Source organism: Neltuma alba, unplaced genomic scaffold (genome assembly GCF_004799145.2).
Source record: "Neltuma alba isolate B1F8T4 unplaced genomic scaffold, ASM479914v2 tig00012743_pilon, whole genome shotgun sequence".
NCBI classification, from domain to species: domain Eukaryota; kingdom Viridiplantae; phylum Streptophyta; class Magnoliopsida; order Fabales; family Fabaceae; genus Neltuma; species Neltuma alba.
The window spans coordinates 357,312-381,825 of NW_021637159.1; the positions used below are offsets into that span (position 1 = coordinate 357,312).

Genomic DNA, 24,514 nt, shown 5'->3' on the forward strand with positions numbered 1-24,514 from the left:
AGATTTTATGATATATTTTAATTTGAAGGAATAAAATTGTTAATAATATATTTTTTACCAACATAATTAATAATACATAAGATAATATAATTAATAAATAATTAATGTGTATATATATTTATAAAATATAAGATTAAATATGTTTATCAAAAAATATGTTTATAAAAAAAATAACAAGATACATATCATATAGCTCTCACACTCCCCTTTTTTCTCCAAAAGCAAAAAAATTTTGCTTTTTTCCAAAACCATGGTTTTGGAGTCAAAACCATGGTTTTGGTTTTTAGAGGGGGTGTTTGGGGTGTCACCCAAACACACCCCTAATCGTGAAACTTTGGATCAGTTTTAAAAAAGTTCGTCTACATTTTATGAGACAATTTTTTTCTTTCATGTATTCAGTTTGTATGGCACAAGATCAATTCTCTACAACTAATCCAATGGGATGTTCAGGAAGCTACAAATTGTGACCTTTGGCAAACTTTTACAATTAAAACCATTTGCCTCCAACACCAATCAAGGTCCAAGCATAGTACTTAGGTAGACTCTAACTATATTTTGGCAGTGAAGACTTCGGCTCCAGACTTCTAAAAATCAAATACGCACAAAAAGTGATTGGGTGAATGGAATTTTATCATTTAAAAAAAATAGTTTTCACCTGACTTAAAATGCAAATTTAACTCTTTAAGGTTACCTTCACATCTCATTTTTCATTTTTATCTTTATTTTAGATTGTTTTAGTGTACTATTTTAATTTTACGATAAGAATATTATTTTATTTTATTTGTAAAATAATTCGAATGTCTTTACTTGCCACTGGTAAGTTGTTTGATAAGGAGTTTTAATGTAAATAATTTAAGTGCGAGTTATATCATCTTATATAATTAATGGGAATATAAACAACAAAATTTTAAAGGATGGCCAAAAAAAAAAGAGAGAGAAAATTTTAAAGAGGGGTGAATGGGGTGGAATGCGGGTCCAAAACGTTGAAAGGACAGATTCATTTCCCAAAATCACAGAATCACTGGTGTATTTGGTATATATGAATGTTCCTATATCAGTTCGGATTTATAGATGAAGAGGAAATTAAAATAAAATGATTCATGAAAGTCATAATTAGATATTTTAATACTAGGAATACTAATGTGAATTACATTGAATCTACATTGATATGTCTCTCAAGTTCAAAGAACAATTTATGTATTTGAGAGATATGAACATTCTTATACTAGCTTGGGTTCATGAGTAGAAGTAGAAAAAAAAGATAAAATGATTCATAAAAATCATAATTAGGCTCTTTGGATCTATGTACATGTAAATAAACAATTTTAGCGTTAAGAAACGTTAATACATGGATTACATTATTGAGTCTTTACTAACATGTCTCTCATATTCAAAGAATAATTCATGTATTTGAATGTGAATGTTCTTATACTAACTTGGATTCATGAATGGAAGTAGAAAAATAAGACAAAGATTAAAAAGATTCTTAAAAGTCATAATTAGGTTATTTGAATCTATGTACATACTAATTCATGAATGACACTAAATCTGTACTAACATTTCACAAAATCGAAGAATCATCTATGCATCTAATATACTACTTCCGGTCCTAATTATAAGACCCAGTTGACTAGTTTGGGGATGTTAAGAAATTTAGTTAAATTAGTTATGTGTAATGAATATGTATTGTTTTTTCTAAAATATTCTTACTAATCAATGTGTTGGTTAAAACTATAATTATTAGAATGACTATCTTGAAAAAAAAAGAGTAAATATGAGAAACAAAATAGATTGGGGTCTTATATTTAAGATTAACATAAAAATTAAATAAGATCTTATATTAAATATTAGTAGGTGAATGTTACCATACTAGCTTGGGACTAAAAAAAGGATGTATTAGTACTAATATTCACAGGATGACGTGGGCCATCCGGAGGGTCAAGTGATGGTCATAAGGTAGATGCCGAATGACACGTCGGTTTCCCACGTAACATCCCCCCTCCCTCTCCATGCCTTCTTTCTCAGTTCAAAGGGACAATTTGAGCATTTCAACTGAACTCATGACCATTTCCGTAAATTCAATTCCACGTGTCAACAACTCATCAAACCTCATGCCACACACATCTCCCCACTTTACCCTTTCCCACCTTTCCTCCTCTCTTCTCTAATAAAACCCGGTTCTTCCTCCAGAGTTCCAGACTTCTGTAGGATTCTGCTCTCTCTATCCCCGTCTTTGTGGACCACTTCGCTAACAAGTAGCCATGCAGTACAAGAACTTGGGTCGATCGGGTTTGAAGGTGAGCCAGCTCTCGTATGGAGCGTGGGTCAGCTTCGGGAATCAGCTCGATGTGAAGGAGGCCAAGTCCCTGCTCCAATGCTGCCGCGACCATGGCGTCAACTTCTTCGACAATGCCGAGGTCTACGCCAATGGCAGAGCCGAGGAGATCATGGGTCAGGCTATTCGCGAATTGGGGTGGAAGAGGTCTGACATCGTCGTCTCCACCAAGATCTTCTGGGGAGGGCAGGGTCCCAACGATAAGGGTCTGTCTCGCAAGCACATTGTCGAAGGTACCAAGGCGTCCCTGAAGCGCCTCGATATGGAGTATGTGGATGTGATTTATTGCCACAGGCCTGACACATCGACGCCGATCGAGGAGACGGTTAGGGCTATGAACTATGTGATTGATAAGGGATGGGCGTTTTATTGGGGGACTAGTGAATGGTCCGCGCAGCAGATCACTGAGGCATGGGGAGTTGCTGAGAAATTGGATTTGGTTGGACCAATTGTGGAGCAGCCCGAGTACAACTTACTGTCCAGGCACAAGGTGAGGGATTTTCTGGCGCACTCAACTGGGTCTTTCAATTTTATTTTTGTCGTTTCGTGGGATCTGGCGAGTGTTTTCTTGGGTATTCGGGTAAGTTTTATTGGCTACTTGGTCTTGAGGATCGCTAGTTGATGTGGGTTTTCGGGGTTGGCTTTCTTCTTTCTGATTGGAATTCGGACCTTCTAAAGACTGTAGATTTCCTATGACTTCTTCATTTCAGTCGCTCTAAAGCTCCAGCACTTTGTCTGTCTTTCTTTCTTTCTCTTTTTTTTTTATTCTTCGTGCCTGTGCTGAAAAAAATGAAGGTTTTTTAAAAAAAAAAAAAAATAGAGCGCTTGTAGTGGATTTGGGTTAAGCATTTTCTTGTGTATTTGGCGTTTGGGAATTGATTGCTTCACAATTTTTGTAAGGACCTTCTTGGTGACTCTATACTGTGGCCTTTTGCTTATGGTCGATCTCATTGTTGACTCATGAGATTTATTAGTCTCTCCCCTCCTTTGTTTTTAATTCTTAGTGATGCATGCCTTTAAAAATGCATTACTTCGGTTAATCAGATAGTTCTAATTTTTCCCCTAATTATTCAACTTCTTGGTTTGTATTGCCAGTTCTTGGGACATTATGCTGGGCAATTGCCTTTTGTGATGTTTAGGAAGGGATAATTTTCATATTGTACTTAATTGAATTTCTTATGAACAGCTTTCAATTATTAATTGTCATTAAAGGCATGATTGGATCTTTGACTGTAATCTGCTTTATATAGGTTGAATCTGAGTACCTCCCTCTTTATAGCAACTATGGCCTGGGTCTGACCACTTGGAGTCCACTCGCATCTGGAGTGCTAACAGGAAAATACAAGAAAGGGGCCATACCACCGGACAGCCGGTTTGCATTGGAAAACTACAGGGTAAGTTTTAATTTGCTTTGACAGATTTCCCCTGGTCTTTTCTTGAATCGAATTAGATTTTCCGAGAAAAGCCGGAGTGCACTTTTACTTAGTCATTGAAGTGTTAGTCCTCTAAAATTGAGTGCGCGCGCGCGTCTTGGTGATTTAGATTCATACTGCCAGAGTTTTTGGAGAAAGAACAGTACGCATCAGTTATGAGTTGAGAAAAAAAGAACTTTTCCATCACTTCAGCAATGTTATGGTTTCCCTTAATTTGTATCTTTCTGTCATATATGGCTATATCTGCCATTTATTTGTGTCCTATTTCCTAATCTTCTTAATTTGTTACTGTAATATTTCTCTGCATCATGTTCAGTGCAGTGGGGTATTGGTGTTTGGATGACATTCATTTGGATTTTATTGACGTTGTTTGTTTACAACTAGTTAAAAAATCTGCTTCTTCTTGAATGGTCAGATCATGTTGTTATGCTCCCATTATCTAGAGTATAAATCTCTTTTTCATGCTTTGCAGAATCTGGCAAATCGATCACTGGTTGATGATGTGCTCAGAAAGGTTGACGGGCTCAAACCAATAGCTGATGAACTGGGTGTGCCATTAGCTCAACTTGGCATTGCATGGTGTGCCGCAAATCCTAATGTTTCATCTGTTATTACTGGAGCTACAAAGGAGTCTCAGGTTAGTCTAATTTTATTTAACTTATTCAAGACATATTTATTAAAGATCAATATTTTTCATACAAAGCAAGACCTGGCCTTCCTTCCTTTTCGTACCTGCCAAGAGTAAATAATCTTCCAACCACTATCTCCTTGATCATTCATCATTGAATCCCCTTTCTGAAACCCCCCCCTTCCTCCTAGTCTTCGCGCATAAACCCTTGTGAAATTTGTCTGTCCAGTTATTGCAGTCCCAGTTCCCCTGTATTCACCTTTTTGCCATATGCTGTGTAAGTCTTTGTGGAAGTAATAGGTTGAGTAGGCTTAATAATCCCGTCAAGTTTATACAACAAAGCATCGTAGATTGCTATATACTTATTGATTACATATTTAGTAGAAGCTGTCCTAAAATGTCCTGGAATTGTATGTTAACACATGTACAGTCTGTCTATATCCAGAGATCGCCGGTACAAATTCCTTTTATATTTGAATCAAGTGACCTGTAAATTATTGAGCGCTACTAATAAATTTTTATAGATATAAATTGGTGATTCTTTTTCCCCTTTTGATTAGATCCAAGAGAACATGAAAGCAATTGATGTAATTCCATTATTGACACCTGCGGTGATGGAGAAGATTGAAGCTGTGGTTCAAACCAAACCAAAGCGCCCCGACTCATACAGATGAATTCAACATTTTCCTTCTGCCAGATCATGAATTTATGGTCATCTCCGGATGGTACTGTGGAGAAAATGCTTCCGGAAATTCTTTGTGGTGGCTGGTGTGATCCCTTACCGTGAGTTGTTGACATTCGATTTCTTTTGTGCTCTTTTGCTTCTCTCATTCACGTGAGGGGTCAGGTTGTGATTTAACTTTGCTGAACTGATTTTGGTGGCAGTATAATCCGGGAATGGGTGCTTAGGACTCTATTAATCTTGCGCATATATGGATTGGATGTTTTATTATGTTATATTTGTGACGCTTTTCAAGTCTTCACACTGGGGCTTGTCCTTCCTCTTTCCCTTTAATGGACATCTTCTGTCTCTGGTTCTAAACAATTTCACCGAAAAGTGAGAGAGAAGTCGATATATATAAACAAGGACCTCTTCCTCTTGTATTTATTTCATAATATTACATAGTTTTGCTAAAGTATTAATTGTTTTTTCACTTGGCGTTTTCTGCAAATTAACCAAAATTTTTTAACTAATAATTTTTATTAAATATACTTTTAAGGTTTTATAATAAGTAATTAACTCTGATTAATTTTTTTAATTTATATAAAGTCGTTAATTAGAATTTATAAAGGATCAATTATATATGATAATGTTTATTAAATGAATTGACAACAACGTGTTTGGAGGACTAAGCACGAATATTTTGCCATAGAAAATCATTGGTCAGTCTGCGGAACGATTCTTGCACTCCTCCGAGATGTACTAGCGGGCAATGGCATCGCCTCTCATAAGTTATAAATGAACTTTCGTGGCAGTTCCCTTAAAATCCGAACCTTCTTCAATTTTTTTTTTGTGGGAATCAATCAAACGTGGGACTTGGGCCCCAAGTCTCAGTCATTTGGGTCCCTTTCTGGTCCTCAAGACCCGAACATTCCCATAGCGCGTTTAATTCCCTTAAGCAACGTCTTTTTTTCAACCAAAAAAATAAAATAATAAATAACCAACTTTGAGGAATGTCTTGATTTCTTGATATCACTCGTCATAAATCTCAATCTCTTTGTTCATTATTTAATACTGTTTGGTATCGGAATTAGGCCGCTATTAAACAATTATTTTAGCATATTTGTCATTAAATTATTGCACGAGGACGCAACACAAATTACCAACATTCCATGTTTTTTCCCCTCTAAATTTTCAAATGCACAGGGATTGTGTCTCCATTTTAATTCAAATTTTAATCACAATTATTTAAAATTCCGACTATCAACCTAGTATTTGGAGTCTGCCTTGCTTCAATCAAAAGATTTAACGGCACTCTCATAAATCCGGATCAAATTGGGCTTAACTCTTATAAAGACTAGAACAACTCTCACAAGTTATTTAACACAATTTGCATTCCTGCAACTCTAAACTTGAAATCTTTGATTAAAGCTGACGATACACTCCAATCAAATATTAATCCAAGTACATTTAGTATCATATGAATACATAATTTAAGTTAAAAGACATGCCTACTTCGATAAATTATCATCGCACGTATATTTACGTGGTGGATACCAACAAAGAGTTGGTTCAGCGGTGTAAGGTCCCGTTAAATCTCTTTAGATCTTAAGTTCTAGTTCTAAATGAGATATCTCTATGGAAAAGAGAAGTCACAAACTCCGAACCGGATTAACCAGATAATAACATCAAAAATATTTACGTGGTGGATAGTAGCGTAGGGTGAAATTTGAATGAGTTTTTCTTTTCCAAATAAAGTTTAGATTTCGAAATACCCTTAAAATTATATTATACGCCTTTTAATGTGTCACTTCACACGAGAGTATATCGTGCTGGTCTCAGTTGAGCTGACCATAATCATTGTTATCCAGCGAAGCTAATTCATCTGTTAAATTACAATTTGTGTATTGGCCGGCAATTGATTGAAATATATGTGTGTGTATATGATTAATTAACTAACATAGGGTCTGTCCAAAACAATAATCTAAAGTGGCCTTGACTAGCACATGAAGAATATATTCTTCGAATAAAGTTGGTTGTTAGGAAACCCACAAATACATATCGGTAATTTTCTATATCATTTTCGTTGTGACTTTTTCAAAAAATTTGTATCGAAGTAGTTGGCGTTCAAAAAAAAAAAAAATCTTACAATAATTTTATAAAACGACCTTATAGCTATACATAATATTCTTGGAAAACAACATACTTCCTCTTATTCTCAATATAAGAACTAATTTGACATTTAATTTAGTTCTAAATATAAGGTTCTAATATATTTTGTCTATCATATTTGTCTTTTTATTTTAGGATGGTCCTTATAATAGTTACATATGTTAAATATTTCATTAAATAGTAGTTATAGTCTATCATTTATTACAAATAAATAACTTAACTAATTTTTTTAATCTATTCAAATTAGTCAGCTGGTTTTTATATTAAAGAGCAGAGATAGTATATATTTATGCATTACTAACCAATATGAATATGTTGTATCCAATATTTTTGCCCAGAGACAAATCATGAAACATCCCCGAAATGTATAATTATTCTGCGAAAGTATCTCTAACTTTTAAGAATTATTGTATCACGAAAAGAACAAGGGCTCAGCATTCGCCAGACCATAGTTAAAATTTGTTCTTTAAGGTTAAGATGAAAATGACAAGGTAGTTGTATAGATTCAATCGAGACATGATATTCTCCATGAAACCCTCATCAGCGCAAGTTGCTGTAAGCTTCCTTTTGTTCAGATCACTACACTTACTCCGACACGCAATCTTCCACTTCAATCCTTAATTGCCCATTAATTCTGTTAAGATTATATAAAAAACTTCTTTGTTTTCTGCTATAAAAGCCTCAGCACCCCAAAGTTATCACCAAAACATTCATATCAACCCTTTCTTCCTCATTACGTAAACTTCCACAGCAGCAACATCGATGGGAAAGCAACAACTTTCCCTGATTATTATAAGACAATTCAAGTTCGCTGTGAAGAAGATGAGGTTGCTGTTGGCTCTGTACAGGCGAGTTCATTCAATTGTAGGACGTCGTGGTAAGAGGTCGAAGTTATTGCAGAGATGGCGAGGCTTCACTAATGCAGGAGTCACGGCGTTCCATGATTCTGAAGACAGCACAAGAGGAACAAGGAGGAGGAGTTACTATTATCGTTGGGATGAGGAAGACGACGAAGATGATATCAACCAAAGGGCAGAGAATTTCATTGCTAACTTTCGCCATCAACTAAACTTGGAGAGACAAATGGAACTGAGATGTTGCTCAAGTTCTGGTTTTGAGGATGATTTCCGACGAGTAGATTAATTAATCCTATTATACTTTTCATGAATGAATGTTTATATATATTGTGGTCGTATAAACTATGACAATAATTGCTATACAGTTATAGTACAGGTTAAAGTACTGTAACTGTAGCACTATAGCTGAATTATTTATACGGTCTACACTTTTTTTATTTTGGTGTTAGCAATAAATTCATTTGAGTCCCTATAATATACGTCAATTACACGAATTCCTAAATACACAAGTTTATGAAAAAATTTCAAACACATCCTGGGCATGTGCGGAGTGGATAAAGAGACAGGTAACTGATAAAAATGTGACTTAGATAATAATGATAATGCTCATGATGGGTTATTTTAATTTTAACTGTTTGCCCCTTCTTTTCACAGTATATCTATTAATCATGATTTTCCGACAGATTAAATCTAATCCGGTTTTGATGACCATTCCCAGAATATATTGTTGGAATAAAGTCGATTCTTGCGAGAACTACGAATATATATTGGCAATTTTCTAAATCACTTCGTTGTCACCGCAGCAACATCAATTTTGCTTCACATTGTTCCTCATTTTTTTGATTTTTCCCCTTTTTTTTTTAACTGAGAAAAGGTATCATAGGATAAATTTATAAAACGACCACATATTATTGTAACTATACATAATATACTTGGGTCAAAAAACTGATCTTGCATTACTAAATTATCTAGACGGGAAGACAAACTATCACGTTCGGCTATTGATATTTACTTGATATAAAAAATTAAAAACGCTAGGAATGATTTTTTTCTTCAAATGATGTATATACTAATAAAAATATTATGAGGCTAATATATAAATTTGAGGATTTAAATAAACAATATAATTTTAAGAAACATCCCTAAAATGTGAAATATCGAAAGCAACTATAACTTTTATAACCAAAAAAGAATAACAGAAAGCAGCTATAACTTCTAAAGAAACATCACCAAAATTAAAACACTAATTATTAACGAAATTAGGGTTCAGCATCCGCCAGTTCATAATTAAAAGTTGTTCTTTAAAGTTAAGACGATCGAAAATGACTAATAGGTATATTAATTGTTATTATTAGTTGCATAGATTCCAATCTAAACATATAGAGCGCTTCCTGAAGCCCTCAACGTTGGTGGCTGTGAGCTTCCTTTGATCAAATCATCATTAGCCGTCACGCTCATTCTCACACGTAATCTTCCTTTCTACTTTAATTAATTAGATTCTATACAAGCTTTCTCTCTCTTTTGCTATAAAAACCTCAACCCCCTGTACTTCTATATCATCGGCAAATATCAAACCTTTCTTCCTCATTACGTATACTTCAACATAGATGGGAGACCAACAGCTCTCACTGATTATTTAATTTATAAGACAATTCAAGGTCGCTGTGAAGAAGATGAAGTTGCTGTTAGTTTTGTACAAGTTAAGTGTAGAACGCCGGACGACGAGCTCAAAGTCACAAACATGGCGATAGTAGCTTTATTAATGGAAGAGTTGGTTCTGATAACTGAAAGCAGCACAAGAGGAGGAGGAAGAAGAAGGAGTTACTATATATTATGGGGGTTAAGGAAGAAGACGACGACGACGACAATATCAATGAAAGGGCAGAGAATTTCATTGCTAGCTTTAACCTGGAGACACAAATAATGGAGCTAAGGTCTTGCTCAAATCCTAATTTCGGCGTCGAGGATGATCATGGACGATCAGTGGGTGGATTATCTTCCCATTTTTATGAATGATTAAGGTTGAAAAGAGCACTCTTTTATTTCATTGAAAGGAAAAAGGAATGTTTTCAGCTCAAAAAACAAAACAAAAAAGGAAAAAGGAATGGAATGGAGGCATATAATAAATTGAAAACGAATTCAAAATAAAAATAAATATTTTTCATAGAAATTAAATAAGAAATAAAAACTTTTCATGACACCAAATAATTTACAGTTTTGTCTAAAAAAATGTCATTTGTTTTGGCAAAAAACAACAAAAGAAGAGCATCGCTAAAAAGGGCTGTGATTTTAAATTGATATTAAAAAATTAAGAAACAATTATTAAAAGTTAAAAAATTGGAGCCACCACCGCAGCATGCAGGGGTGGGAAAAAGAAAAGAAGGAAGCAACAAAACAAGAATCAAGGTTCCCCCTTCAAGATCAAGCCCCCTTCAAGCTGGGTCTGAAAGTTTAAGAATAGATCAGACTTGAGAGACCAATGACCATTTTAGAGACCAATGACGATGGCATACAAAAACACAGAAAACACGTCGTTAGCTTCTGCAGTGTTTGTGCTGCACTATTTTAAGCAAATGTCGTTCTCCGACGTATCCGTTCGAACTCCGCGCCTCATGGAACGTTTTCCTCTCGCTCTATCTCTCTTCCTCTCAAACGTTGCCTCACGAACGAACCCGTTTTCTGGTTTCACCAAAACCCAAACCACTCTAACTCCTTTTTTTTTTTCCTTTCCTTTTCGGTGCTTCATGGATTCCCTCGATTCCCAATTCTTCCATTCCCTACGCAGCAATCTCCCCAGTATATAGTTTCATGCTGTCAGCGAATCTCTTGACATTCGAACAGGTACCAAGTTCTGAAAATCAATTTCTTTTTGCATAGCTTTCGACCCTTTGATTCATTGACACCATTTTCTTATACTTTTGTTTCTGTTGGTCTGACTTCGCTCTAATTGTTAGAAAAGAATGTAGTTTTTGAAACTGGCATCTTTTGATCCCATTCTCTTCATTTTGTGTCTTATCGCGCCTCTTTTGCAGAGTTCAAATCCATAAGTTCCTTTATGGAATTAACGTGTAAATTCATTGCATGAGCTTCCTCTTCAGACTTTTAATGGCGGCTAAATATAATCAGCTTAGTTTACCTGCTGATTCATTTTATTGAGGGATTACATGGTCATGCCATCTCTTGAATATACCTATGAAGACAGGGGTTGAGGTGGTTGTGCTCAGTTTATAATCATTGTCATCTACGATATGTTGGTATCTGCAAGATCAGCTTTCAAGCGACAGGGCAGGGGATGCATATGTATGAATTTGAGATTCAAGTGAGTAATCTACATTTGAAGAATGAGATAGGCACTGGTTGAACATGTGCGGGCACCAAGAACTCAAAATGCTTTAGAGCAATTTATGTTTTTGTGGAGCTAGCTATAATTATTCTGCCACCATGAATAGTGAGGCTCCAGGCACTCCTGGCCAATGGCTCAAAGGTGCAGTAACTGCTGGTTCAAACGAGAGAATCCTTTTAGACAGCAATGAAGACAATATATGTTCGCAGACAGGCGAAGAATTTGCAACTGAGTTCTATCGTGATCGGTTTGGTTTGAGGAGATCCACTGTCACAACTGATGTGGACAATCATCAGCCAAATAGATCGGGTTGTGATTATAATCAGAATTATCAGGCAGTTTATGACGATCTTGCACGCGTTGTTGGAATAAAGAGAATGGACTCTGATAGTAATTCGGATTTGTCAGATTTCGCTGCAACATCAGGATACGTTGCTGAACCTGAAAGCAGGTCATATCCTAACAATCTGAACAAGTTCCAGTGGGAACATGGTGGTATTGGACAACGATCTGGCAAATTTACTGAAGAAATTTATTTGGATCCAATTTCTTCAGGACCAACTGCTCCGCCCATTTATGCAGCTGAATCCCTTCCGTCCTGTCATCCTTATCCACCGGCGCTTTCAGATGCTTCGTTGTATAAGAAGATAAAATTTCTTTGTAGCTTTGGAGGGAGAATCTTACCTAGGCCAAATGATGGGAAGCTCAGATATGTGGGAGGAGAAACACGGATTATATCCATAAGGAAAAACATTGCTTGGAAGCAACTTATGGAGAAGACTCATGCAATATGGAACCAAGCTCATATTATCAAATACCAGCTTCCTGGAGAGGATCTGGATGCTCTTATTTCTGTTTGTTCTAATGAGGATCTTCATCATATGATAGAGGAGTATGAAGAAGTTGAAAGAATTGGAGGCTCTCAACGTCTGCGGATATTTCTCATATCATCAAGTGAATCTGAGAACCCGAACTCTGTTGAAGCAAAAGTCAATCTGCCAGGTGATGTTGACTATCAGTATGTCGTAGCTGTTAATGGCATGCTGGAACCAAGTCCTCGGATGAGCTCCAGTGGGCAAGGTTTGGTAAGCCAAACAAGCCAGTTTGCAAATTCCTCTGATTTCAATAGTCCAAGATTGTTCAAGGAATCAACTGCATCTGCATATGCTTGGGATGTGAAGGATCGCAGTCCAATGTCCCCTCGTTTGGGAGGATTGCTCAATAAAGCTGGTTCTCAGTTTTTAACAGCACTTCAAGCGCCAGGGAAATCATTCAATCAATCACCACCTAGTCCTATATCTGGTATTCGTGCTCAGACTAAAGATCATGAAATTTCCAACAAAGAGCTAATTACAGACCAGCCATGCAATGTTGGTAAGGGAGGCCTTGTTCCCTTTGTGAAGGAAAGAATTCAATGTGGCAATTCCTTGTACAGAGATGATGCCCATTATGTTGATCCAGCTGCATACTATAACAACCTAGCCCAAGGACCTCCCTTTGAATTATCATCATAATAATCAACATATAGTGGAGGTTGGTCAGCCCAAGAATCACAATGATGGTGTTCAATATCACATGAGAAGCCATAGTGAAAACTTTGACTCTTCTGCAACGTGTGGTCAAGGTGATATGATATCTGAGAGACCCCCACGTCCACACGAGGGTTCATTCCATTTTGAGAAGAATCTCTCTCATCCTGAAGGCTCATCATTAGTAATTTCAGCCTCTAATGATAGAGATAGAGAGAGGTCCCATTGCAGATTATTGCATGCACTGTCTGACCCAATGTTGCAAAGTGATGAGAAGTCTGAAGATCACTTGCGTCCCTCCCTTAAAGTAAAGGGCAACAAGTCGCCTTTTCTGCAAGTTTCAAGTTCTTTCCGGGAAAGGCCGTTTCAGGAGGGGGAGGTAATTGATGAAAAAAAACTGATAGCTGAGTATAAAATTCCGCCCAGTTTTGGAAAAACTGGCAGTTTCAAGGGGATTTTGAATCCCAATCAAGGGAGCTTCCAACTTGCAGATAATAACAATGCCTGTTCTGGGGAAATTGGAAGATTTGGAGGTAATAGTGAAGTTATATCACATGAAAGTGTCTTGCATATCAAAGATTTGGAGGGCGTCAATTACAAACAAGTTGGTTGCCAGTCTTCAGTAGACTCACAAAGCAGTGAATGCAAATTACATGCTTCCTCATTGAAGTCTGAATCTACAAGAAACCTGAAGGAGCAACCACATGGTCTGCTACCAGACATGGCTGCTTCTGAGTTTTTTATGAGAAGCCAAAATTCTACGATGTATCTTCAATTTACTATGTCGACAACAGATAACAGCGAGTCATCTCACCATGGATCCTCTGATTTACAGCTTATTGACTCCCAAACTGACGTAGAGTCCATACTGTTAGCCTCTGTAAGTTTATTTCCTTAGGAATTCGTCTACTTGACTCTAAGTCTGCCATTGATTAATCCTTGTGTTTTCATATTGTAATTCAGAGTAAGGGATCAGCTTCCAGAGGGGAGATTTTTCTCTCTGGTGAGAATCCTGCCAATTTTCCTCACCAGAAGAATGACAAGATTGTCTATGACCAAGATTCTTTTGTTGGGTATAGCATTGAGCTACGTAACCAGTCACAGAGCTCTGTTACTTGTCGAGAAATGAAGCAGCTAAATGCAGCAGCTATTGTTAAAGGGCCAACTGATAGTGGCTCTTCAGGTGTAGAAGAAGAGGATGAATCTGAAGCTGTGTTTCTTAAAAGGGAAGAAAGTGCCAGTCCAGAATCTCAAAGTGAGGTGAGAATTTCCAAATAAAATTGCATCATGTGGTTCCTAATTTTTTATTTTTCGATTGACTAAAGAATCCTTTTTCCCATGATAGTTTGCAAAAATTGATAGTCAAAACTTCAATAAGTCAATTGGATCAGCAAGTGCTGAAATAGAGGCTGAACTCTATGGTTTGCAGGTATGAAATTACTGTAGTTTCATAATCTGAAGTAATTTTGTTTTGTGTTGAACGCTAAAATGTTATTCAATATTATTTGGTGGATGAATAAATTTTTCATGTCATGAAATCCATTGAATCAAGCGTGGAAAGACCCAAAAATTGTCTCTGTTTCTTCCTTTTCCTATCCCTTCTCATGTCTGGTAGCTTCGGTCATACCCTAGTCAGTCCATAACTCTTAACAAGGGAGACGTTGAGACTTGTTTGACAAAAACTGCATTTATGTTGCTTTTAATCCTGTCACTTGCTCTTTTAGGAAAATAAGCAAATAAAAACAGGTCCAAAGCCCCCTGTATTCTGATAGTCCACTTCCCATGTTTTTCTTTCTTTATTTTCATTATTTTTTCACTTTTCCCTCCTTTAATTTGTTTTAGTGGGATAAGAAGATGAATAGGAGCCTGCTCGTGCTCATGTTTAACCTAATATCCGAGATGAAAACTTGCAGATTATTAAGAATGCTGATATTGAAGAATTGCAAGAGCTAGGATCTGGAACATTTGGAACTGTTTATCATGGAAAGTGGAGGGGAACAGATGTTGCAATCAAGAGGATAAAAAGTAGTTGTTTTTCTGGCAGATTATCAGAGCAAGAGCGGTTGGTAGGTTTACATAATTATAAGCAAGTTGAACTTTGCGAGTATTCTTTATGATCCCATTCTCCTTATGCTTGTATATATTTATATATATTGCTGTTTTAAGAGAGTCATTGATGAAAAAGTTTTATGATGAACGAAACACTATTTTTATTGACTTGCAAAATATCAATTTTGGTGACTCCTAAACAGTGTCTTAAAAAAAAATCAAATATTCAACATAAATATAAAATCCATAGAACGCTATATTATTTGCGAATTATAAACAATACGGTTTACCTTAAACTCCATGCGAGCCTAGTTTTGTTTGTTACAAGAACAGAAGCTAATGATATGTGTACGTGCAGAAAAGAGAGTTCTGGCGAGAGGCAAAAATTTTGTCAACTCTTCACCATCCAAACGTGGTGGCCTTTTATGGGGTAGCTCCAGATGGCCCGGGTGGGACATTGGCAACTCTTACAGAATATATGGTACATGGATCACTGAGGAATGTTCTCTTGAAGAAGGAAAAGTTAGTTAATTCGCAGGAGCTATTTTTCTTGCAAAATATTAACTGGGATTAAATTTAGGTCACTTTTTCTTGTCATCCTGCAGAGTGCTTGACCGCCGAAAACGTCTTATGATTGCAACGGATGCAGCCTTTGGCATGGAATACTTGCATTTTAAGAATGTCGTTCATTTCGATTTGAAGTGTGATAATTTACTTGTCAATTTGGGGGATCCCGAACGGCCTGTGTGCAAGGTAACTTGTGGCAGATACATGAATTTGAATTTGTTTCCTGACATTTTAGACTATTTCGTCAATTGAAACCAAGTCTTTCTGGAACTATCTGGGGTCATGGCCCAAACCAAACAGATGGCTGCCAACTAACATCAATTTATGTCAGAAAAATGACAACTTGAGCTCTTAATTAGTTGTGTTTTCACTGCATCCTTTCTTGTACAATCCCTGTACGAACTTGTTGGGTCAAGAAAACTGAAGGACCAATCAGCCTGGTAAAAATGTGCCCTGCAGGTTGCTGATTTTGGCCTATCAAGAATTAAACGTAACACTCTTGTTTCTGGTGGTGTCAGAGGAACCCTTCCCTGGATGGCACCAGAATTATTAGATGGCAACAGTAGTGGGGTCTCTGAGAAGGTTAGCGACTCATTTATGTGTAGCTCTTTTTTCCCTTTTTCTGCTTTAATGTCACCATCCATTCGCTTCCTGTGGAATGTAACATTTGAAGTGCCCGGCTAATGGCTGTTATGTTCTCCTATAGGTTGATGTTTTCTCATTTGGCATTGCCATGTGGGAGATCTTGACTGGGGAAGAGCCATATGCTAGCATGCATTGTGGTGCCATCATAGGTAAGCATGTATGATCTTAACTTTGTCTTCCATATAGATTTCTCACTGCATTCCTCCTCAAAGATGGATATCAAGAATGAAAGCCAAAAATCACTTGACCATGACCACGATCTGATTTCTCTGTTTAAGGAACATTATGGTGCTGCTTGTAACATTGGCTTTCCAAACTGGATAGTCAAAAATTTTCTTTTTTTGGGGGGGGAGGGGGGGCGGTGGGGGGAGGGGATAAGCAGGAGAAGGCATGTGAGAGAACTAGTACGTAGCAACAAAGGAAACAAAAACAAACAGATAATCCTGTCGTGTGGGAATGTTATGTGAAACTATCGTTTTAGATGCATTTTAATATATATGTTCAATTAAAGGCAATTTAACCAATCATGCACAGAGCAAGCTAACCATTAAAAAGATGCCCCATCATTTGAGTGACGTTACTGTTCTACCACGCCACTCTGTAAGCCCCTAACCTTTTTCTTGTTCTGTATCATCAAGTCCACACGAGAGTGTCTTGTACTCTACTGTAGCAGAGGAAAACTGAGCGTACTGAAACGTCATTTGAATTCTAATGATGATTTGATTGTGTTACTGATGATTTAATGAAGGTGGAATTGTCAACAATACACTCAGGCCTCCAATCCCAAAACGTTGTGATTCAGAATGGAAGAGATTGATGGAAGAATGTTGGAGCCCTGATCCTGCAGCCAGGCCACCCTTCACAGAAATAACACATAGATTACGCCTCATGCAAGCGGCTCTGCCCAAGAAGAAACACGCTCCTGCAACTTGATGACAGCCTCTTCTTGTTCTTGTTCTTCTTCTTTCTGTTTTCTTTCTTTCCTTTTTTTTTTTAAAAAAAATTGAAAATGAAATGCACATAAGAAAGAAACGCTTTCAATTTATTTTGATAGATTTGTTTGTATAGGAAATTTAGTTTAGATGTCCCATCTTGCTAGCCAAAATTGTATATATGAAAGCTACACACACGTTCCCTCAAGTTTTGTCCCATATCAGCGCATTCTCTTCAACCAGATTTTAATACACGAAGATCACCAAGTTATCAAGTGCTTCGCTCCCTCTCATTGAATCTGACCAGAAGAATTAAAATGTTAGATGAGTAATTTATGAATAATATAACTTCTCGTTAATTTTATATTTCATATTAGTTATATTAATTTTATATATATATTATATGAGGATACATCGATGCTACGTTTTCTTCAAAGATATGCTAACGTCGGAGGCCTCTTGGTTTGACCACATCTGCGAAGGATTATCCCCATGCGCGTAACGCCCCTTTCTTCCCATATCTCCTACGGCACGCATTCCTATGACAACCTTCCTTTCCATCTCTAGGATGCAAACGCCCCCGAGCGCGTGGACACAAATATAATTTGAGTAGCAAATAATATTCCCATTTGTCCTGCTATAGCCTATAAGATAGTAGTAAATGTATTTATTATTATTTTCAAAAAACTAATTCATTTAATTTATAACTGATATTTTGATATAAAAAAAACTATTTACTGATATAAAATATCATATTAAATATAGTAAAATGCTCTAACTACCTTTCTAATTTGTATCAATTACACATACATCTCATCTATTTTAAAAATATATAGTTTATTCAGGAATATTATTTTTAAATACAATTTATATTAAAAATAAATTTTATTTATTATTTTACCCCATATTCTAATAAATTTTTAAATTATATTTTTACAGTTATGCGAATTTCATTCAGTTAAAACAAACATAAAAGATTTGATTAAAAATTTACCTAATTTTTTAATAAATATATATTACTAAATATGTTTATAAATTTTTGTAACAAATATGTGTTTAAAAGTTTTAAATTATAAATTTAAATAATTTATAAGATGTTTCAAAATTATATCATTTAAACTTTATGATAAACAAAAACTATGTATATGAAATATGCTTTTACAATTTTAAAAAAATAAAAGTAAATAATTTCTAATGAATGTGATAAAAAATTAAAATTATAAAAAAAATTTATTTAAATCAAAATTAATAAATTTTATAACATATTGGAAATTTTAAAAATATAAGTATTACAATTATGTTTTGATTTTATATAAAATATTTTTTGGAAAATGTAAATGTCTAATAATTGTTATGTTAAAATGAAGGTATTTTGGTTAAAAATATAATTTACCATCAAAATTAAAGGTCAACTAATGGTTTGAGCGGATAGAAATAAAATTTTAAATATAGAAGGGAGGTTTTTGTAATATACGTTTTAATTTTAAAGGAGATTTATATACATTTTCAAAATAATAAAAAAATTCATGTAATTAAGGTAAAATAGACAGGTGGTCAGTAGACCTGGGAAAGCGGGCTGGCGGTGCGGATACGGGCCAGCCCGCCGCGGTGCGGGCCAAATGCGGTGCGGGCTGAAGTAGCCCGCACCTTGGCGGGCTGGCATTTTGCCAACCCGCCAGCCCGCCTAAATTTTTTTTTTTTAAATTTATTATATTAGTATGAGTTAAGCCTAATTTGAAATGTTGAAATTAGGCTCCGAGTTTTAAACTTGAGTAATGGATTCTAATAAAAAAAAAGAGAGAATTAATTTATAATATTAGAAGAAATTTAAGAAAAACTAACATATATATTTTTTATAAATAATTAATTTAACTAGTTTTCTTATCCAAATTAATTAAGTAAATCTTTTATGTGTGTGTATGTATGACTACATGAAAATCACATATTTATCTAATCTTATGAAGCCGTGCATACTAACGACAAATAGATATAAAAATAAAAGATGGATAGTGCTCTTCATATAACCATACATATATATAAAGTGCTTAATTAATTATATATATAATGATATGGATGAGGTAATGTCCATATGAAATTTAATGGTCAAAATCATCTAATTATATTATATAATGTATTAAAAATCAGAAAAAAGTAAAAAAAAAAAAAAAAAAAGCGGGCTGGCGGGCTGGCCCGCGGCGGAGCGGGCCAAAAGCGGTGCGGGCTAGAGTAGCCCGCACCATGGCGGGCTGGGAAAACATCAACCCAAGCCCGCCTTTTTTGGCGGGCTGGCGGGCTGGGCCCGCGGGCCCAGCCCGTATTACCGGCTCTAGTGGTCAGTGTATTTTACTTCATTAAATAAAATATTTTACAAGAACATGTTATATTTGTTATAATTAATTAATTAATTTTTTTAATCTAGTCAAATTAATTAAATAGTTCTTATATTAAGGATAAAAAAACATATTAAATATTTTTGTGTTAGTGCATCTAATATTTTTAGTAAATAATATGATATTATAAAAATATGAAATAATCTTTTTTGTCTTTTCCCCAACATTTTGTTACTTATGACTTAATAGTAATTGTCTATGTTTATATTTTTGGGTTCAAGTCGGGTATTCCTCTCGTAGTACTCTCAAAGATCTTAGCACTGGTCCTTTTCATGCGCAGTGTTTAAGCAACTTAATTAATAGAGCCAGTGACCACTCGCTAGAAGCTGCGATGGAGATACGTACTCGACTCGACCTTAGCTGCGGCATCCACGTCACGGGATCATCGATCATGGCCCACTGAACCAGCAAGATCCCCCATGTTATGGATTACTAAATGCGTATATAAGAATTGTATTAAAAAAAAAAATTGGCATATATAAGAAGTATTAATTGAGAACTAAATCCGACGCTAAGAGAGTGTTTGGGCCAAATCATGTCATTTTAAAATACATAAAAAGAGTTTTATAAAATACTCTTCCGGTTCTAAATATAAGATCTTTATACTAAGGATCTTATATTTAAAACCGGAAGAGTATTTTGTAAGTAGTTTTAAATTTATGATTTGCTTTTTAAAGTAGTCCAGGACATATAGCCTAATTAATTAATTTTTTTATTTTATTCAAATTAATTAAACAATTTAATTTAAGCGGATAGTTATCCCTTTGTTTTTTTGCCCAGAATATCCATCTTCTTCGGTCCTTGCAGATCCTTTTACTATTCTATTTTTATTTTAATGTGAAAAATTAGTTTGCTTTTTCTCCCCATCTTCCCCCAACTTCGCAGGCAAACGATATTTATATATATCGTGACATTCAGGGATCATATCATCTCCAAACCTCACGTCTCCTGTTTTCTCAGATAGCTTCGTTTCCTTCGTCGTCTGACCCTCTTTTGCATTCGTTCACGAAGATGGAAAAAGCCATCAACAGGCAAAAGGTTCTGCTTGACCACCTCAAGCCTTCCTCGTCAGTCTACGGGAACGAATCATCCCTCGCTGTGAGTACAATTCCAGTGAAGTTTTAACCGATTTGCGTTTGTTGCTTTTTTACCTCGTTTTGATTACGGTGTTTGGTTTGCGGGAAAATACCCATCTGACTCTTTTGTTTAGAACTAGATTTGACGATTGATTAGTTGACAACGAAAATTTACGATTGATTAGTGGCTTGAAATTTTGATTAAAGTTTTTTTTTCCTTGGGTATGCATTTGTATATTTATGTTGACTTTCAGACGGTTCCAGTAATTACGTTTCTGTGTTGACTTCTAATCAACAGACTTCGGCATGCATGGCGGGGGATAGTGCTGCATATCATAGGACTTCTGTATTCGGGGACGATGTAGTGATTGTGGCGTAAGTTCTTGTATTTGTTATGCAACTACTGAAGTTGACTTGGATTTTTGTTGACTGGGTTTCATTTTCTGATTACTAATTTATTGGCAGAGCGTATCGAACAGCGATGTGCAAATCCAAACGTGGTGGTTTCAAAGATACTCATGCTGATGATCTGTTAGCTCCTGTCTTGAAGGCAAGATTTTCCCCCTCTTTTTCTTTTTATTTTTCTTTTATATAACTTACAGATTTAATTTTGCAACTATATTCGTTTTACAAGCATTATGATCAGTCCCTGTCCATTAAAATTCTTGATTTCTAACCGCTCATTTGGCTTATATATGCGCTCAACCTTGATGATGAATTTTGAATTTAATCATAGGCTCTGATAGAGAAAACCAATTTGAATCCGACTGAAGTTGGTGACATCGTTGTGGGCACTGTATTGGCACCTGGATCTCAGAGAGCTAGTGAATGCCGAATGGCGGCATTCTATGCTGGTTTTCCTGGTATATGTCTATGTAAATAGTTCTTTATGAGCCTCATGGTTTATGATGGTCTACTAAACTTACGTTTGACAACTTGTATGGTCCAGAAACTGTACCTGTGAGGACAGTGAATAGGCAATGCTCTTCTGGGCTGCAAGCTGTTGCTGATGTAGCTGCAGCTATAAGGGCTGGTTTCTATGACATTGGTAAAGAGTGCATCAGATTGGTTGGAATTTCTCTGCCTTTGAACACTCTGTCTTACCTTTGACTATATTGTATAGGTATTGGTGCTGGTTTAGAATCTATGACAATTAATCCAATGGCATGGGAAGGGTCGGTCAATCCTAAAGTATGTCTCCCTCTCTCCCTTGGCTTGGCACCTTATGATAGTATTTGACCTTCGTTCCTGGAAACAGAACCTTTGAAGGGGCTTCAATTTTCTGATATTAACTCATGTGCTTTGGTAGGTAGAGAGGTTCGAACAAGCACAGAACTGCCTCCTTCCTATGGGTATTACCTCTGAAAATGTTGCACACCGTTTTGGAGTGTCAAGGGAGGAACAAGATCAGGCAGCTGTAAGTTGACATATCTATTAACACATCATTCTTTTTCTTCTTCTTTCTTTTTTTTTCTTTTTTTATGTAAATGGATTATTTTTAGTTTAATGACTCTTGTAATTTCTCAACAATGGTATTGGCAGGTTGAGTCTCACAGACGGGCTGCTGCAGCCACTGCTTCGGGCAGATTTAAAGATGAAATTATCCCAGTTTCAACCAAGGTATGTAAAAGTAAACTTTTATTTAGCTTGTTGAATAAGTGGTATATCTTTGAGGTCCTAGGTTCTCAATGAACTTTATCGTAATAGATTGTGGATCCAAAAACTAATGAGGAGAAGCCCGTCACCATCTCTGTTGATGATGGAATTCGACCAAATGCAACACTGTCTGATTTGGCCAGACTCAAGCCAGTGTTTAAGAAAGATGGGAGTACCACCGCTGGTATTATATCATCAAACAAATATGATTCTTTTATCAAAATTTTCATTTGAGTCATCTTTTTCATCATTTGATTCCTGTGGTTTAGGTAATTCTAGCCAGGTAAGCGATGGTGCTGGGGCTGTTTTGCTGATGAAAAGAAGTGTTGCAATGCAGAAGGGACTACCAATCCTTGGTATATTCAGGTACTTAAGCGGTAGCATGGATAACATCATTTTAGCAAGCTCTTGTATGCATTTTAATGTGTCCAAAACTTTATGAATCAGGAACGGACAATGTAATTATTTTTTGTGCCCTTTTCTCGGATGAATTTAGATGAACCTTCTCTATATCTACAAGCACCCATATTACATACGCCTCCAACTCTCCAAGCAAGAGGGGATGAACATAGTTGTCAAATTGTGATGTGCATCACAAATCAGAAAATCATATGTTTTGAACCTTGAATTGTAAAAACGTACTGAACTCTAAGATGTGGTAACAGGTGAAAATTGCAGGAAATATATAATAGAGACACGCACAAAATATGCTATTAATATGCATAAAATACTAAACCCCAATAGTAATACTAGAGCGCATAAGCCATAGATAAGTTCATTATTCATAATTTGTAAATAATCAGTTCTTGGAATAATTTTCAAGTAATATCCTTTATAACAAGCATGTAATATAGTATCCATACCTAGTCAAAAAGAAGGATGTTTCTGTTTTTGGAAAAGAATCTATATCTGTGCTGTAACACCAATACTCTCTCTGATCTTCATCCTTGTATTTTTATGTTTTTAGCATTCAAATTCCACTAAGCTAATTTCCATGTATATCTCACGAAGTTGTTGAAGTACAGGGTCTTGTTCCTATATCTGCATGACTGCATCTTTATCTTTTGTGATAGGATTTATGATTTATGCTTAGATCCTTAACCATATGCCATATGCTGCAATATTTTGTTTAGTTGTACTCAGATGGTGAAATTAATGAGAAACAAAATTGTGCTTATATTTTGGCCCACATGTAGGACCTTTGCTGCAGTAGGCGTGGATCCTGCTATCATGGGAGTTGGCCCAGCTGTTGCAATTCCAGCTGCTGTAAAGGCTGCAGGTCTGGAGCTCAGCGACATTGATCTTTTTGAGATAAATGAGGTATTAAATAAATATGGTAATTCTTTGTATTCCTTTTTTGTTCATTTTATATTGACTCACTTAAGTAACGAGCGTTTATCCAGGCATTTGCTTCCCAGTTTGTATATTGCCGTAACAAGCTGGATCTTGATCCTGAAAAGATTAATGTTAATGGAGGTGCAATTGCCCTTGGGCATCCCTTGGGCGTAACAGGTGTGGATTAGAATTTATAAATTCGATTGCCCCATTATTTAATTATTTTATGATGATGTTAATTTCATAATTGGTTCTGTTGCAGGTGCACGCTGCGTAGCAACATTGTTGCATGAAATGAAACGTCGAGGAAAGGACTGCCGTTTTGGAGTTATATCCATGTGCATAGGTACTACTTCGCTTTTTCTCTCTAATTGTGTGAATGTGTTCTCCACCCTGCGCGGAGCATAATGGGTATTTATCAACCGTGAGCAGGCACTGGAATGGGAGCAGCTGCGGTGTTCGAGAGAGGTGCACATGTTGATGATCTTTGCAATGCCCGCAAAGTCAACGACAACCTCCTCCTATCTAAGGATGCTCGGTAGACCTTCATATCAAGACTTAATAAGTTGGACTGAATTTTTCTCAAGAATATCTGCTACCCCCTTGAAGTATACACCGCATATATTTGAAACAGACTTGCGTAAGATTGGAGTCATGTGTTATTTATCCCGAGCCTAGTTACCCCATCTTTATTGAATGAAAAACAATAAGTTCGATGAGCTAATGGAGTGGGATTGTGATCTTAACGCTGTTTCCCTGATCATTTGGGACTTAATTATGTTGAGTTGATACAGAAGCAGTTATGCTCGTTTATCGCATATCGTGGCGTATGAGAAATCCTAATTTTGAATTGAGCGATGACATTTTATAACAGGTTCGTTAGCAAGTGAAATTAGTTGCGATATC

General features: G+C 36.0%; 3 protein-coding genes across 4 annotated transcripts; all 3 read left to right on the top strand.

The window, feature by feature from the left end:
• The first annotated feature begins 2,179 nt into the window (after window positions 1-2,179).
• Window positions 2,180-5,379, top strand: LOC114730560 (probable voltage-gated potassium channel subunit beta). The gene is made up of 4 exons (XM_028917654.1): window positions 2,180-2,825; window positions 3,586-3,729; window positions 4,241-4,405; window positions 4,957-5,379. The coding sequence occupies exons 1-4, from the start codon at window positions 2,262-2,264 to the stop codon at window positions 5,068-5,070; spliced, it is 987 nt and encodes a 328-aa protein (XP_028773487.1). The 5' UTR covers window positions 2,180-2,261; the 3' UTR covers window positions 5,071-5,379.
• LOC114730554 (3-ketoacyl-CoA thiolase 2, peroxisomal) lies at window positions 4,167-24,423 on the top strand. Of its 2 annotated transcripts, XM_028917642.1 has the most exons (15): window positions 4,167-4,178; window positions 20,553-20,639; window positions 20,916-20,992; window positions 21,083-21,167; window positions 21,354-21,480; window positions 21,567-21,665; window positions 21,741-21,808; window positions 21,927-22,034; window positions 22,160-22,237; window positions 22,325-22,457; window positions 22,543-22,639; window positions 23,470-23,593; window positions 23,677-23,785; window positions 23,871-23,954; window positions 24,041-24,423. In XM_028917642.1, exons 1-15 carry the CDS (start codon window positions 4,176-4,178, stop codon window positions 24,148-24,150), a joined length of 1,389 nt encoding a protein of 462 aa, XP_028773475.1. In that variant the 5' UTR covers window positions 4,167-4,175; the 3' UTR covers window positions 24,151-24,423. The 2 variants fall into 2 exon arrangements, with proteins under 2 accessions (XP_028773475.1, XP_028773476.1); XM_028917643.1 differs by lacking the exon at window positions 4,167-4,178 and having other exon boundaries at window positions 20,467-20,639.
• LOC114730565 (uncharacterized) lies at window positions 10,881-17,359 on the top strand. The gene is given in 11 exon segments (XM_028917659.1): window positions 10,881-10,927; window positions 11,119-12,924; window positions 12,926-13,838; window positions 13,922-14,218; window positions 14,304-14,387; window positions 14,872-15,024; window positions 15,366-15,529; window positions 15,613-15,760; window positions 16,034-16,156; window positions 16,281-16,368; window positions 16,968-17,359. Coding segments are annotated over 10 exon segments (3,552 nt in total). The 5' UTR covers window positions 10,881-10,927; window positions 11,119-11,527; the 3' UTR covers window positions 17,153-17,359.
• Window positions 24,424-24,514: the final 91 nt, after the last annotated feature.